At 40.7% G+C, this 16,564-nt stretch overlaps 1 protein-coding gene across 1 annotated transcript in view; it reads left to right on the plus strand.

Annotated features, from left to right (window-relative positions):
- The first annotated feature begins 4,286 nt into the window (after positions 1–4,286).
- The window catches only part of LOC146317506 (rap guanine nucleotide exchange factor 4-like), a 38,971-nt gene continuing 26,693 nt past the window's right edge, over positions 4,287–16,564 (plus strand). Inside the window, exons 1-4 of the mRNA XM_084731914.1 lie at positions 4,287–4,535; positions 11,044–11,186; positions 12,652–12,740; positions 14,293–14,439. Coding sequence (XP_084588040.1) covers positions 4,468–4,535; positions 11,044–11,186; positions 12,652–12,740; positions 14,293–14,439 — 447 coding nt within the window. The 5' untranslated portion in view covers positions 4,287–4,467. The remainder of the gene's footprint in view (positions 4,536–11,043; positions 11,187–12,651; positions 12,741–14,292; positions 14,440–16,564) is intronic.

Consider the following 16,564-nt stretch of genomic DNA (forward strand, 5'->3'; position numbering starts at 1 on the left):
TGCAATATTGAAATAGCACAAATTGCAATTTTTTTTGATAAATTAAAGTGACAAAAGTGTGACAAAACAACATTATAATGACGTACTGTAGTGCTGCAGAGATGCCCTGACCTACAAATCTTGTTGTCCTGATGTAAGAAAACATGTTTACACATCCCAACAAATGTCACATCATCATGAATTTAATAGTTTTTAAAATGTCCCCAAAACATAGTTAGTATTTCTGCTGTTCCAACGATCACCAACCCTGATTTTATATAAAATTTCCCATCATTTATTCTTCAGGTCTGTGGGTGTGTACTGTGCTGCTGAATGAGAACAGCGGGTCTTACTCTTACTTCAGTGTGAGACTATTAAATCAGCAAAATAAAATGACAAAAATAGCTCCAAAAAAACCCAACTGGTGAGGGACTCCTCACCATTGCCTGTAGCTGATATATTCGTTCTGTTGCTCAGACTTAGGAGAAATACAAACAGTGGCCTTAGTTAAATCATATAAAATGTATTTTCAATGTTAATTCATGTACAGATTGAGGCAGTAAACTGAGTAAAGATATATGTAGAAGTATTTCTATATTTTAATGTAGAATTTCACATATTACAGTTTTAAGAGGAAGAACATCTTACAAAATAGAACGTTACTAATTCAGAGACAGCTGGACTGACACACGCACATGCACACGCATGCACACACGCACACACACACTCCATTTTAACAATATGGTGAAAACTCGCTCAGTCGCCCTGCAGTATTACATTCATGCGTGCTGAAGTGCCATTTCAAACAGATGCAGTAAGGCAAGCATAAACATCCACACACACACACACACACACACGCACACACACACACACACACACACACACAGAGTATCAACAGGTGCACACATTCACACATTGAAATTCACCTGATGCAGCAGAACTAATGGCTTTAATGATGTCGGTATGCAGGGTGAAAGGAGAAGAAGAGAATCAAGGGGGCTGAGATGCGACAGTAATTCTCCTGCTTCCCTTGTTTCTCATTTATCTTGTCCCTTACCCTCCTCTTGCTATACCTGACTTGCCATGCTTTTTCAGAGCAGAAACAGACCACAGAATAAATCCCTAAATTCCTCTTACATTTTCTGCTCTCCCTCCGCTCCCTATTTTCACATATATAGATTTATATTTATAGCTATAGAGTACGCATGGGACATAAGTTATGATTTTTGGCTGTGCTGAATCCTCAAAACCTCCCTGCTCCTCCTCAACCTCCCTCCCTCCCTCTCTTTACTCCCTTCCTCCCTTTGCTGCGGTGGCTGCGGTCATCTCGGTGACAGGCTGCGTCTCTGCTGCTGTTGCTGCTGCCTCTCCCTCATCACTCGGGTTGAAACAGAAACAAGTGAAAGTAAACGCTGCGTTGTTGCTCGTTCATACATGGTTTCTTGTGAAGCCTCCTTCAACGCCACAGCATCTTTCACTGATCTTTGTTTAGGAACATCAAAGCCTCTGTATACAGAAGCATTGATCATATACAGCTTGTTTATGCCATGTTGACATAGATGACTTCATACTGACAATGCTCTGATTATCCTCCTCCTTTTTCATTCCAAGACTTCAGCCACACTAGATTGTGTTTGTGATTATGATAATTTGGTCAAGAATTCGTGGAACAGTACTTGGTCATGTATGTGTTGTGATTTTGGTGTCTTTTTCTAACTTCTTAAGTCTGCAATATCATTAATTGACACATTTTTCTTAAGTAGTTCGATAGTTCCTGTCCTGTTTGTCGTCCTGTTCACATAATGATCATATGGGTTTTTATCAGTTGTGTGCTGAAATGAAAGCGCCTGCTTCATGCAGAGATTGAGCAAAACCATCTCTGGTACTTCTTGCTTGCTTCAGTTGTCTTGTCATTGTATTAAATCAATAAACAATCATAACAAAGCACTGTGTAAATAAACTGCCTGTCAATTTCTCAGTCAGTCAGACAGTGTTGAATTGAAGAGTTATTCTTCCATTGTTGAGATAACAAAACCAGTCTACCACTTATCATTTTTTGATAGATCCCTCTCCTACTTCCTGACCTACTTCTCCCTTATCTATATTTAGTTAAAAATGTCAATATTTATACCCCTCCCCTTTTTCTCTTGTTGCGTGCTAATATCATAGTGTCTGCTATCCCACAATGCTTTGGAAGGTGACTCACATCTAAATAAAATGAACAGGAACACATTAGGTGGGTTTTTACTTTAGGGGGCAGAGGTGAAATAGAAATAGATGCCGCTTTTCTGCATGCAGCGATGCCCTGCTTTCACTGCGGCGTGCACTGCTCCGATTTTTGCCATGTTTGGCAGCTTAGTTGAACTTTGACCCCAAATACTCAGCATTTTTAAGAATCCCCAGAGTTATTCAGTGGTACTCTTTGGTCCTACCAGGACCTCAGAGAAGATGGGGACACTGGGTCTCCATCTCTCAGCAAACATCCATCCAAGCTTCAGTTTTTCCTTGCCTGTTCATTTTGACATATTTCATGTTTCATGTTTTGATTTTTTTTTAAATCTCATTTTATATTACTCACAGTGCTCACATTTGTTGATCTTGATGTCCTTTTTGCTCTGTGTCTGTTCAGGCAGTTTATGGTTTGTAGCGACGTCATCTGTCATGTGCAGTAGGCGATACGAGAGGGGATGGCACCCACCCAAAACACGTCCTCCTTGATAACCTGCCATTCTCTAGTAGCAGAGAGAGTGCAGTGGGATAGTGGTTGTTTAGTTAATTGTTAGTTAAGTCTGCCTGACTCATTGATCTTTGTCTAACTGACGTTTCTGCAAGATAGAATCAATGGCCCTGACCATGGCTCTGAAATATCAGTAGCTGTGTGTAGTGCTGTCTGTGGTGCTGAAGTAGCAGACAAATTTGCTTTTTTCTCTCAGTTCCATCTTCTCTGTCAGTTTCATCTTGGAGCTATAATATGATGTAAACTATATAGCATATATAGCAGGTTACTTAAAAGAACTGGCATTCTCATCACTAGAGGGCTCACATTGGACCATCCCTCCTGTTACAAATGAACAAATCGCCTACTGGTGACGTCTAATCGAAAAACTACTCAACAACATAAGCCTTTGCAACTAAAAAAACTTTTCTCATCTGTAAAGTAGGGATGTTAATGCTTAATCACTGATCGATTAATCACAGTGAAGAATTAACTCATTAAAAATCTAACCAGTAATGTTATACTGATACTCATACTGACACTGATAATGTTTTGTGGATAATTTTCCACAGATTTTCTCACGATTTGGTTTAGTCTGCCTTGTTAGTCAAGAAATGGCAGTAAGTACGCCCCACTTGTTTGGTGGAGCCACTTGTTGAATAATGATAGCAGGACAAGAGCTGATGCTTGAGCCTTATAGTTTGATTTATTTGTTTGAATTCTTTCATGTGATAATGTGCAACACTAGAATTGTTTAAAGAAACTTAAACTGAGACAAAGATCTACATTTGTACCTTATTTGTGATTAATCAATTATTAACATGTTCAACTATCAGTTCAGGAAAATGCACAATATTTGCAACCCCACTCTAAAGACAGTTCTTTCTTTAGATGCGTTTCTTCTGTACACTACTACTTTCTTTCACCAGGCGTGAGCAGGCAAGAGCATGTGCAATTTGCAACGCTCGGTTTGTGCAATAAGACACTGCCTCATTTGCAGCCAGCGTGTAAGCGCTCCTCGCAAATCACTTTTGTGAGACAAGCCGCTCGTTGGAAAATGAATGTTATGATTGTTAACGTTCCAGTGTACTCTATAGCATCCTAGTTTTTTTTCCCTGCTTTGATGGATGTTTACACCTAACCTCAAACTGTAGCACCGCCAGAGCTACCCAGAGAGGCATTTGTTGCTGACCTGAATGACAGGGGGGCAACTGTGTGTTGACCTGCCCTGCCCTGAACTCCCCACCCATGAGCACACCACTGCTAAACACCTGTAGTCTCACCTCCAAAATATATATTTGAGTTGATTTAGCCACTACAAAAGCTCTTTTTCCTTCCTTGTTGACCACTTATTTTTGCCCGGATTGGTTTCCTGTTGAGTTTGTTGATTTTCATTATCACTCAAATGTGCTTCCTGACTGTACTTGTAAGCATTATGTGTCCTTTAGTGGGCCAAAGAATGACATGTTAATATATTCAATGTTTAATTATGTCTCCAAGCATTGCACTGTACTGTATGTCATTGTGTTGTTTGTGAGCCCTCCAGTTGCCCTACAAAAAGCCCATTAAGGCAGCCTGACACAAGTCATCTGCATGCCATGATGAAGGCAGCAGCAGCAGCAGCAGCAGCAGAAGCAGCTCGAAGCGGAGGGGCGGGGAGGGAAGGAGGGGGCGCAGCCGGAGCTCACATTCATTAACGACCACCGACAACCGGGAAGCCTCCTCTGCTCGCCTCTCCCTCCGGTAGGATCACCGTCACTCGGCCGGGGAAGATGGTCGCGGTGCAGACGTCCCCGAACTCGTCTCCGTCGGCGGAGTGGATCTGCTGCCTGGATAAAAGGTGGGTGAATAAACGCACACTCCACAGACACTTCCACGCCGTGCGCATCCCCACGCAGCGACGATTGTGTTTTCTCTCGACCCCTCTTTCATTCACCCGCGTCAACGTGATTAATGCAACCGGCGATCGGCTGCGTGTGCAGTGTGTGAGTGTGCAATAATAGCGTGATACGCCTTGTTTTGAGCATCCTCTCATTTTCAGTGAATATATTCCCCTCAAAGGCTGCAGTGCATGACAACATACACCCACTGTGTTTTTTAAAAAATAGCTGTTTTTGTCTCTGCTCGGTCAGAAAGGCGTTGGTGGCTTCGAGGTTCACTGGGATGTCTCTGCACTGCATGAGCTGTGATAGGTGGCTGATATAGCGCACATGGTTTATGTGTCGGCTTAAATCAAATAGCCATACATTTTTAAAATACTACCATAGTGGTTTCCTCGAAATGAGGATTAGAGGCAGGTCAGTGGATTGTTTTTTTTTCAATTTTTGCCACAACGTTGCTGCATGTGATCCTGTGTTTTTTCTGGACTGACTGCACAGGTTATAATGACTGCACAGCTAATTTACAGTATCTTTATTAACAAGTCTCATCCTCGTGTCACAATCCAGAAGCAGCAGTGTTTAGTCCATGCTGCTTTATCTGCCCAGTTAACATTCAAGGTCTCATGCTGCAAGCACACTGTGCCAAAAAAAAAGAGGCATAGCTGGTATCTATTGGGAGTCGCCTTGAATAAATAAACAAGATGAAATGGCAACGCTAATTACTGTAGATGATACAACTCACACCTGAAACAAGCAATGATTCATGAGACATGCACCCCACAGCTCCTACACCCACACATACAGTACACACCTCACTATGACACATCCTCACGTTACCATTGGCAACCTGAAGCTACCATCTTGTCTTCTCATCCTCACCTGTAATAAGATTAGATGCATGATGTAAATACAGTGTGCTGTTGTATTTGTCTTCCATTAATGTGGGGCTGCAACTGAGAATTATTAATCCACAATTGATTAATCTGGTGATGCTTTTCTTGATTAATTGCTTGGTCTCTAAAATGTCAGCATGAAAAATGCCCATCGTAGTTTTCCAGAGCCCAACATGTTGACCATACCCATTTTGTTTTGCCAACAGTCCAAACACCAAAGATATTCAGTTTGCTATAATAAAAGACTCAGAAAACCACCAAATATTCCCATTTAAAAATCTCAAACCACTACATAGTTGGTGTTTTTGCTTTAAAAATAAATTGAAAGCAGTTTTCAGCCGAGTGACTAATCATTTAGTTGCCCAATTGTTTCTGTATTAGTTGAGTGTAATTTGTTGCTAATTTGTTGTTAAAGGGACAGTTCAGATTAATTGAAGTGGGGTTGTATGAGGCACTTATTCATAGTCGGTGTATTGTCTGATGTATATGGAAACTGGCACACCTTCAGTTTGGAGAGGCAACAGGACTAGTGGTGTAGGAAGCTAAGCAATATTTTTATCGCTTTACCTTACCAACAGCCTGTTCTGACGGGACACTGCTGTTTTATAAGCCAAATATGTCTCTCTCCATACCAACCAGACTCTACTGGCAAAATTGTGAAGCAAGCTTCACCAAATTTATTCAGTAACACAAACAAACTAACCTATCATGGCAACAGCAGATCAACAACTCCTGTGTTCTGCACTTTTTGAAGTGTTTAGTTGATCAAGGTAAAGCAATATTTGGCTCATATAATGGCATCCCATTGGGAAAGGCTGTCAGCAGTGAAAATAATCTAAATAGTGTACACTTAAACACTTTTTATAATGACTAAAATACATTTTGCTCCTGATCCTGTCCACAGCAGTATATTGATTTGCTTCCTACAATGGTGCTCCTACTGCTTCTCTAAACTAGGGGCATGCTGACCATCATCTACTGTAGGTAATGCACATCATGAGTAACCTGATGAAACCCTGCTTCAAACAATCCAAACTATCCTTTTAAATGTGGTTAAATTGGGTAAAATATGATGTAAAATCATTGTGAGAAAGGTGTGATCCTTACTCTACTAAAATTCTTACATTTGTTGTTCAATCTGGTGTCTACAATTAAAACAAAACACCCACCAGGCAGCATGCTGCACTACTGAATATCTTAAACTAAATACAGCTAGTAAACAGTAGTAGGTGGGTGTCTGAAAGGGCAGCCTGGGTCGTAATATTAGACTGGACAGGATCTTATTGTAGAGCACTCAGTGCTCTTCAGCTATGCACCTCCTTATTCAATCAATATCCAGCAGTGTGTGTGTGTGTGTGTGTGTGTGTGTGTTTGGTAGCTTTCATCTTACAGTAACTGTTGACGTGAGCAAGTGAAGAGTGAGAGGCGGGGGAGAAGGGGAACGTAAAAGCAGGACGGAGGTTAAGATACAACTGTCTCTCGTATATCCGACCAGAGACATTTATTGCCAGTGAGTGTGAAGTGTGTGAGATAAGATCGGATTTGTTTGGTTCAGTGTTTCCCCAGGCAGGTAATAGACGTTCCAGTCAACACACGCAGCACCGGTCCAGATGCTGGTTGAAGTTTAATGTCCCTCTGCTGCAGGAAAATGGAAGCACAGAGCAATGTGACCAGTTTACACACTTTTAGATGACATGGGAAAGTCCAAGACAGAAACAAGGAGAAAAGAAGTCCTCGGAGTTAAACCTGTTGTCCCATGCAGACATCACTGATATGTAGGTTGTTTTGCAAATAGGGATGAGCCGAAAAAAAATACCCTGTATCTGCTTAGGGCTCACTAAACTTTGGGTAGAATATGTTTCACAGTTTGAGCATGATCATTTTTAGAAGGCTAAGTTGTGCAAAATGCATCCATACAAATATAACATTAACAGCTTAGTTGCTCAACAGAGGGAAAAAGAAGGTATCAGTAGTGGCAGAAACTCAAGGTTGCCGTATCTGTATTGAATCAGATATGAAAAAGTGGTAAGTCATCACTATTTGCAAATATGTTATGTAGGTTAACTTTCAAATATGTCAAGGCTAGATGAGTAATTTGATGAGTAATTTTCAATGGTAAAATGAAAACTGTGCTGTGTTTATACTGATTAATATTCAGTGTTGTTAACACGATGTCAGGTTGTTACTGGGTGTCAAAGGAGCTGTGTGTACATACCATTCAAATGTCTCACTGCTACAGTAGCGCATTAAGCTGGCAGCTTGGGAGATCTGTTTGTGTTGAGGCTGTCTGACATTTCGGTTGGCAGCCACAAATCAACCTATGATTTATTTTGTCTGGAAACAGTGAATTTTTCCAGATGGGTGTTTCCTAAAACAATCTGCAGAACCGTCTGGTGTCTCTCAATTTTCTCTTCAGCGTGTCACACTGGCCGATTTGTAAATCCTGCGTTTGTCCATAATTTGCGGTTGAAAGCTGAGATCTCTGCTGACATGAACAGCGGGGGAGGAAAAGGCTGAGGAAGGGAGAAGTCAAGGAGGAGAGAAGGAGGAACAGTAAGATCAGGTGAACAGCTCTCAGGTCACATCCGCCTCACGCTAATGGGGGAAGCAAATTCCTCTGGACAGGCAGGGAGCGAGCAGACACAGAGGACAACAGGAGCAGAGAAAGACAAGAGGGAACAAGGATTTAACCAGGGGATTATAACTGACGGATCTTAACGGTTTCACTGCAAACGGATAGGTGAAGGGTGACGCTGGTATTACCCATTCAACCCTGCAGAGTTAACCGCCCTGTCTCTCCCTGTTGCGGCATGTGGGAGTCCACCTGTCTAAACCATTAACCCAGCCTACAGTGGGATATGACGTTCAGTCAGAACACCGAGGGCCAATACGCAGGCAGTAGGAGGATGATGGGAAGATGAGTCAGAGACAAAAAAATGGGGATAAAAAAGACATAGAGAGAAAGAAAAGACCCGTCTGTAATGGCCCCAAGCTCATGGCAGATGTTGTGAGACTGGAAAGATGTGTCGTGCACCGTGCAGACCTTTAGGCTAAAGTCTGTGTTTATTTGGGAGTACCGTCCCGGATATGGAGGACAATCTGCTACAGCTTGAGGACACAAATATATGTGTGTTTATCCCTGTATGTACATGTGCGTGTGGGTAAAAGGGGCGAGTCATCGCTGTCTGTGAGCTTGCAAAGCATAAATGAAGGGATAATAATGGGAGGATAGTGAGTGCGGGTGTGTTAGCAGTGGTGGGACTTAATGGATGGAGGGGAAATGTGAACGTGCCAGTAATGGTGAGGGAAAAATGAGCAGTTAATAACAAAATTAACAGCAATCAAAAGAACAGGGGATAAAAGCAATAGAATAAGCTAAGATGAATTTTACTTCAGGAAAATTAATGAAAGCAGTTGCAACGGCAGGCCTATAGCTTGGATTTGAAAGTAGTCGGCATTGATTCAAGTCTTAGCTCCTCTGGCAGTTTGTTCCACATGTGAGTGGCATAGAAACTAAAGGAAGTGTCACCATTACTAGTTTTTGACTCTGGGAACAGACAGTAATTAAGAACCAGCTGACCCAAGAGGTCTGCAGGGTTCATTCTTGGTCAGTAGATCTGATAAGTATCTTGGACCTAAACTGTTCAGTGATTTAAGGACAAGCAGTAAAATTTTAAGTCGATTCTGTAAGAAACTGGTCTTCAGTAAAGTGATCTGAGAGTGGGAGCTGTATGCGAAACCTTTCTGGTCCTTGTAACAACCCTGGCAGCAGCATTCTGGATCAGTGGGAGCTGTCTGATTGCTTTCTTAGTCAGATCTGTAAATAGACCATTGCAGAAGTCCAGCCTGCTAGAGATAAAAGCATGTGCAAGTTTCTCTCAATCTTGTTTTGACATTAAGTCTCTGATGCTTGCAATATTTTTAAGGTAGTAGAAGTAGAAGAAGATTTTAATTATTGATTAAATGTGACTACTGAAAATGAGGTCTGAATCCAGAATAACACAGAAGTGTCTGGCTGGATTTTTAGTTGTCAAGGATAGACTATTGATGCGAGCACAGACTTTAAATCTTTCTTTGTTGGTCCCCAAAACAATGTTTTTTCTTCATTTAAACAGAGAAAATTTTGGGACATCCATCTGCAACTAATGATTATTGCATCATCAATTAATCTGTCAATGTCAGATAGGTGTGAAAAATGTTGCAGTATTTTCCAAAGCCTGAGATGACATTCGTGGATGTCGTCTTTTGTCCACAATCCAAAGTGTCACAGAGGAATAAAGAAACCAGCAAATATTCAGATTTAAGAGATTGAAATTGGAAAATTTAATCGGAGAAGTTAATCATTGCAGCTCTTGAGTTTCTTCATTTGGTGACACAGCTATGTGTGTGTGTGTCTGTGTGTGATATGGAGCCTTAAAATTCTGAGTAATATCTGCTACTGGAAGTATTTAAAGATTAAGTAACAGAGGTCTGAGAATCAACTCTTGGGGAACTCCACACATTATTGGGAAATGCTCTGATGTGCAGCTAACAACTGGTGCGAAATAATCTAGAATAATGAAGAGAAAGGGGGCCATTTGTTCGTTCCTATCTCGCCTATCATGCTCATGAGAGACACAAGTCAGTCTTAAGAGAGAGGGGAGGAAAAATGGATGGAGATAAGAGAAGTGTTTAGTGGAGGCAGACAAAGAGGAGAAAGCTTGAAGCGAGGGGAAGGGGAAGGAGATGTAGGAGGAGAGGGGATAGACAGCCTCTCATCTGTGAAGGAAGGAGCCCACAGTGCATTAGCTATTCTGTATGAACACACACACACACACACATGGAAGGATGAGTCATAAGCAAAATAAGTGAATGAATGGGGCTAAAAGCAGTGTGTGTTACTCTGAGATGTTTTGGCTTTGTAGTTTTTCACCAACCACATCACTGAACAGAATGTTTAAGCTCTCAGATCAAACTTCTGTGGGTTCGTGTGTCTGTGCGCCCCTGTAGATGTCCTACAATGCTTGTGTGTGTGTGTGTGTGCGTGTGTGTACGCTCAGATTTAAGCGTATTAGAAATAGCAGCAGTACAAATGAGATCTTGCATCAACACCCTGTGGGGGGTCTGAGCCGAGAGAAGTAACGCCTGCAGCTCTGCACTGTTATCGTTAAGACACCAGGCCGAACAATGAAGCAGCGTGCTCACGCACACACACACACACACACGCACACACACACACACACACACACACACACACGTAAAGATAACGCTAAAACAATAGAGCCACCTTTTATCTTAAAGGACAATACCACCGATTTTTCTTGTTTTAGTCCATTAACTGCTAATTGCAAATATTTAGCATCACTGCCAGACACTTTGCAAAGCACAATGTAGGTTTTTGATTGATTTTCTTACCCTCCGTGCAGAAATGGACTCGCTTGAGATTGATAATCCATCGGAGTGAACAAGTTACATCCTGCAGTTAATTGGTTTATTTACACCACTTTTGCAGTTAATAGGCCAAAACATGAGTAACCACTCATATGGTTGTTTAAGAACTTATGTTGGACCTAATGAATGGTTGTTTCGTTCACAGGCCCTCGGAGCGCTCAGGAGAGGATGTGGACATTATTCTGACTAGACTGAGAGAGGTCAAAGCCTTCCATAGGTTCCCACCTCCGCTCTTACTGCAGATCTGCGCCTGTGCCTTCTACGAATGCCTGGAGAAGGGAATAACGTGTATGTACATGTACACACACACACACACACACACACACACACACACACACACACACACACACACACACACACACACACAAATGTAACAGTTGTGGTTATGTGTATGACAATAGATGCTTCTCAGGCTGTCAGGCTCACACTGTAGCTCTAGAGTAAAGCATAGAAAAGACTCATTATAGAGTATATACAGTATACTGTATGATATTATATGACATGTCATGCTGCAGAAGATCCTTTTGGTGTTTGAGGCATGATGCACTGGAATGCAAAGTGCAGTCATTTAAATTCATGTGTAAACACGTCTCCGCATATAAATTATGCAAGCCTTTTTAACACCTTCTCCTTAGGTTTATATATGTTTGCACATTTGATCACTTTACTGCAGATGCCTTTTTATGGTTAAGATTACTGCAGTATCAATTATTCTGCCAATTACTTATACTACTACTTATAAAAATTATTTTGTTTATAAAATATCAAAAAAGCTGTGCAAGTGCCACAGTAATTCCCCAGAATCCAAATAGATAATTAATTCAATAGATAATTAATAGTACACTCTTATAAAAGAGAGAAAAGCTGCATATCCCCTTCATATCCCTTTCACATTTGAAAAAAAGTTGTAACCAGTGAATGTCTTGCATCTTTGCTTTGATAAATAAACCCACTGTTTCAGGATGTAACATTTGCAACAATTATTTCTTTCTTTAGTTGATATATAGTAGGCATTTTCTTTCTATTTCAATTAAAGAGATAGTTTGGATTATTTGAACTGGGATTGTACATGATACTTATCATTAGTCCGTGTATTACCTGCAGTAGGTGGCGGTTGACATAGCAGAGAGTAGTACCAGCACAAAAGCGAAAGGTATTTTTGCCACCGGGAACCCACAGTTATATCAGACAAATATCACTCTGTCATGCTCAGCCAGATGCCTTTTACAAAAATGGAAATTTTACCTCACAGAACACTGGAGTCACAGGTCTACCGCTGCCTCAGTCTGTAAGTCTGTGACTTCAGTGAATCCAGAGTATACTTTTAAAACACAGAAGCCACACAAATTAACCGATGAAGGCAGTGGTAGACCAGGAACTATAGTTCACACTTAAACTGATACTAATGTTTTTTTAAATACATTTTGCTGATGCGTTTGTCCACAGCAGGTCATTGCTTAGCTTCCTGCACCAGGACTCCTGCTGCTTCTCCAAATTAGGGGCATGTTGACTGTCATCTACTGTAGTAATACACTGATTAAGGATACAACCCCACATCATAAATCTGAAATATCCCTTTAAGGATAGAAGATGACAAAATCTTTCATAGTTTCTACAATTTAGAGAAAAAAATCTTATGTTTTCTTACCTATTATATGACATTAGGGAACTGGAATACATTTTTGTGAATGCATGTGAGTGAGATGTTTTTCACCAGCATTTGACAGTGTTTAATGTATTTTAATGTCCACAGTGTTTCGACAGGGAGACATAGGCACCAGCTGGTATGCTGTCCTCTCGGGCTCTTTGGATGTCAAAGTGTCAGAAACTGCCAATCACCAGGTAGGCTCAAGTCAAACTGAAGCTTCATGTACAATAACTTGCTTAGTTTCTTTTGTGCTGCTGTGTGTCTGCTGTGTGTCTCCTGTACAGTAAATCATTTGAATCACAAATGAATGAATGAATAATGAATTGAATCTTGAATCACGGACACTACGGGCTTCATTCTGTAATTTGCTTTCTATTTTTGTGAAGATGCATGATTTCTCACGGCTGCCATTTTCCTATCCCCTCTTGTCCTATTTTTTTTTTTATTTTTATCGTAACCTTCTCTGTGGAGATCGGGGCTTGTTCTACAAGTGCTCCTCATGTTGGAAACCTGGTCCTGCACGACTCTCCTCAATGCTGACATTGTTCTAGTCCATTAGCTCATGTCTCCCTGTTTAAATATGCCAGAGCAAAGCTGCCACAGCACAGAAAACAAGTCCACTGAGAGCTGTGCTTTCCTCTACTTGTTATGCCCTTTATGGCAGAGTGTGGAAACAGGGTTATACTGTACATATAGAGGAGAAGAATGACGTGTGGGAGAAGAGAGAGGAGAGGGGATTTGTTCCTGGGTTAAAGACAGAGATAAGAAGCGCTTCCATTGTGAAATGTTCTTTCTATGTGTATGTAGCCCTAAAGTGCCATTGGTGGCCTAGTTTCTGTGGCTATATTTGAAATGTCAGTTTGGACGGCTGAAAAGGTTTCCATAGCATACAGAATATTTGTCTAAATCAGTGGATGGCGTGGGTATATGTGTGTGTGTGCATGTGTACGTGTGTTTGCTTGCCTCGAGCCTGTCCAATTATTTCCAGCACCCACAGATATTTTCCTTACAGGAGACTCCGTTTACTAGTCCCTCATATTTGAATTGATTTGCATTCATTAACATATATTAATCTGTCTGTTCTTCATGTCTGTCCATTTTTATAAAGCAAACCTTTGGATCTATCTTTGTGCTGCCGCTGAGTTGTGTCTAGGGCTGCAGCAATTAGTTGAAAATGAATCGGCAACTATTTTGATAATCGATCTAAATAAAAAAAAAAACCCTAACATTCTCTTGTCTCTAAACTGTGTGAATGTCCTACTTTTCCTTGGCTTGACATTAGTAAACTGAATAGTTTTGAATTTTGAACTGTTGGTCAAACAAAACATGATCTGACATCACCTTGGGCTCTAGAAAGTTGTGATGGGCACTGTAACTGTTTATGTTATTGGTTAATAGACCAAACAATTAACAGACTAATTGATTACTGGAGGACTCTGCAATATATTTACTATAAAAAATAATAAAATGTACATGACATGTCATCATAGATTTAGGAAATATACTAAATTGAAATACTAATACGTTGTTACCTGCCAACAACGCTGCAGTATTTCCGCTCTGGCCTGTGCTCTTGTGTTTTTGTTTACCCATTTCATGTTAATTAGAGATCAGTATAGTATAGTATAGTATATTTAGCCAAAAGCAGAATCAGTATAACCGTTATTATTCTGTGCAGTGGGACTCTTTAAAAAACATACAGATAACAAGCAGTTGTTTAAACAAATATATTGTGTTTGTGTGCAGGATGCAGTCACAATCTGTACACTGGGGATCGGGACAGCGTTCGGGGAGTCCATCCTGGACAACACACCACGCCATGCTACCATTGTCAGCAGAGAGACCAGCGAGCTGCTGCGTATTGAGCAGAGGGAGTTCAAGAGCCTCTGGGAGGTGAGAGACAAAGATAGAGTTAAAAAAAAAAACTGTATGAGCTGCTGAGGCTGTGAGGATGAGCTGAACTCTGCCTCGGCAGCATACCTAAAGGTTTCCAGCTTGGAGAAAATTCCCCACAGAGACTTCAATTTTCAGACAACCTTCCTCTGTAATTGTGCCTTTAACCACAAGAGGGCTGTCCACCATAACAGTGCCCCCTTTTCCACCTATTAGACACACACCTCAGGTGACACTCAACAGCGAGACAGACAGAGAGAGAGAGAGAGGAGTGTGTATGTACAGGACATGCCTGTGTGTGCTTGTTTGTAGAACTGAATGTCTGTTGTTTTCAGAGATTACTCTGGACTTAGTGCAGCATTTACGGTACAAGGGACGATGCACCAAACAAATGCCTGGGGCAATTAAAATGCCATGTTGGGCAAGTAAATTTAGCAACCTACTTGCATAATTGGGAAAATGTTAAAAAATAATTAAACACACTGTTTATTCCAGAGCTGTTGATGTACGCATTAGCATTGAGAAGCCAAGTGCTGCCAATTTCAATACTGAGAGTGTTGTACAAAGAAGGCTGTGAGCACGACAGAGAGCATGTGCATCATTAAAACTTGTTTTTTTATGGTTTCATCTGGTTTGAGAGGCAAAGAGTCTGCTATACCCTGTAGTTTCACTCACTCACTCACTCACTCACTCACACAAGGTCTCACTCAGTCACAATTAGTCCAAGGAGAAGGAAAGGGGATTTGTCATACATGACTTTGTGCAAGGAGATCTCTGACCCACATCACTCAGTCAGGCAAGAAAGTGTTATTTTTTGTCTGTGTTGTACTGTAGTGTTAGCTAGGAAGTATAGTGAGAATTTAAAAGTGATAAGTGCATGTTAGTGCTTGAATAAAACAACTGTGTGCTGAAGTTTTCGCCTGGGATCAGTTGGATTGATTTCAGTACTTTTGTTTGTGTTGAAATCATAGAGGAGGTTAAACAGTATCCTAAGGCAGTCGGACTAGTAGTCAGTAAGCAGATGAAGCTGGCTTGAACAAATAATATTTTCATATTTTAGGGGTGTCAGAATCGAAATATTAAATTGAATAAATTAATTGAAATGAGCTGTCAGTTTCTCAGTAGTTGAGTTCAAAGGCATTTCACGATTTTCCCAGTACTTTTTTCTTTTCTCCAACCCTGCCTACTTGGGGTATCCAGCGCATGTCTGAAGAAAAATATCGTGATCTTACATCTATAGACAGAATAGTTTGGTTAAAATCTTAGTTAAACTGCCTGTTTCACAGCAGGTATTTTGATAGGTAATTGCATGAAAAGCACTGATCAACACTGACAGCTCCATTCATGTGACGTTCCATTCTAGTAATTCACATCATAATTCACACCTGTGCTCTTACTGCTGTGACAACATAAATGGCATATTCGTATAAAGAATGAGAATAAAACCACAAGTATCTGTTTTTTTCTAAAGACATCAAAGCACATTTAAAGTTGAAGTGAATGGATCTTTTCCACAGCAGCCATTTTGACATGAAATAGGGGTAAACAGGGTAAACACAGGTGTCGGTCAAACAGAGTCAGGGTGCTGCTATTGTGCTTGCTGGCTCACCAGAAAGGCTCTGTTACACTAAATGGAATGGGACCTTATATAATATTATCGTTAACGCCTGTGTTTACCCTCCTATTTCGTATCATCATAAATATCAACATAAAAAAAGGTCTGTTTTAAGAGGACATGCTGCAGCTGGTGTCCACTCAATACATAAGGATCAAATTTCCATTTTCTTTTCAAAGAGGAGGAAATTGATTATATCAACTTGAGGTAATATTCATCAAATGAAAATGCAAAAACAATGTGGTCAGATGCTGCAAAAGTCATCTTTCCTTTTGTGCTTAACCATGCAAAGGTCAGTCGCTGCAGGCATTACAAGTAAGAGTATTGACATTCTTGGTTAATACTGGTATATTGCAGACATAACTCCCATCAATAAAACACATCACTGTGTACCTAAGAGGGAAACAGCCAACAATACTGCAGTATTGATTAACTAAGATGATTCATGTTCAGAATATAGAAACTCCCAGTCAGCAGCCGTTATCAGATATTGCAAACAGATCCTGTATC

Source organism: Lutjanus erythropterus, chromosome 12 (assembly GCF_056507025.1).
Source record: "Lutjanus erythropterus isolate fLutEry1 chromosome 12, fLutEry1.hap2, whole genome shotgun sequence".
In the NCBI taxonomy this organism is placed as follows: domain Eukaryota; kingdom Metazoa; phylum Chordata; class Actinopteri; order Lutjaniformes; family Lutjanidae; genus Lutjanus; species Lutjanus erythropterus.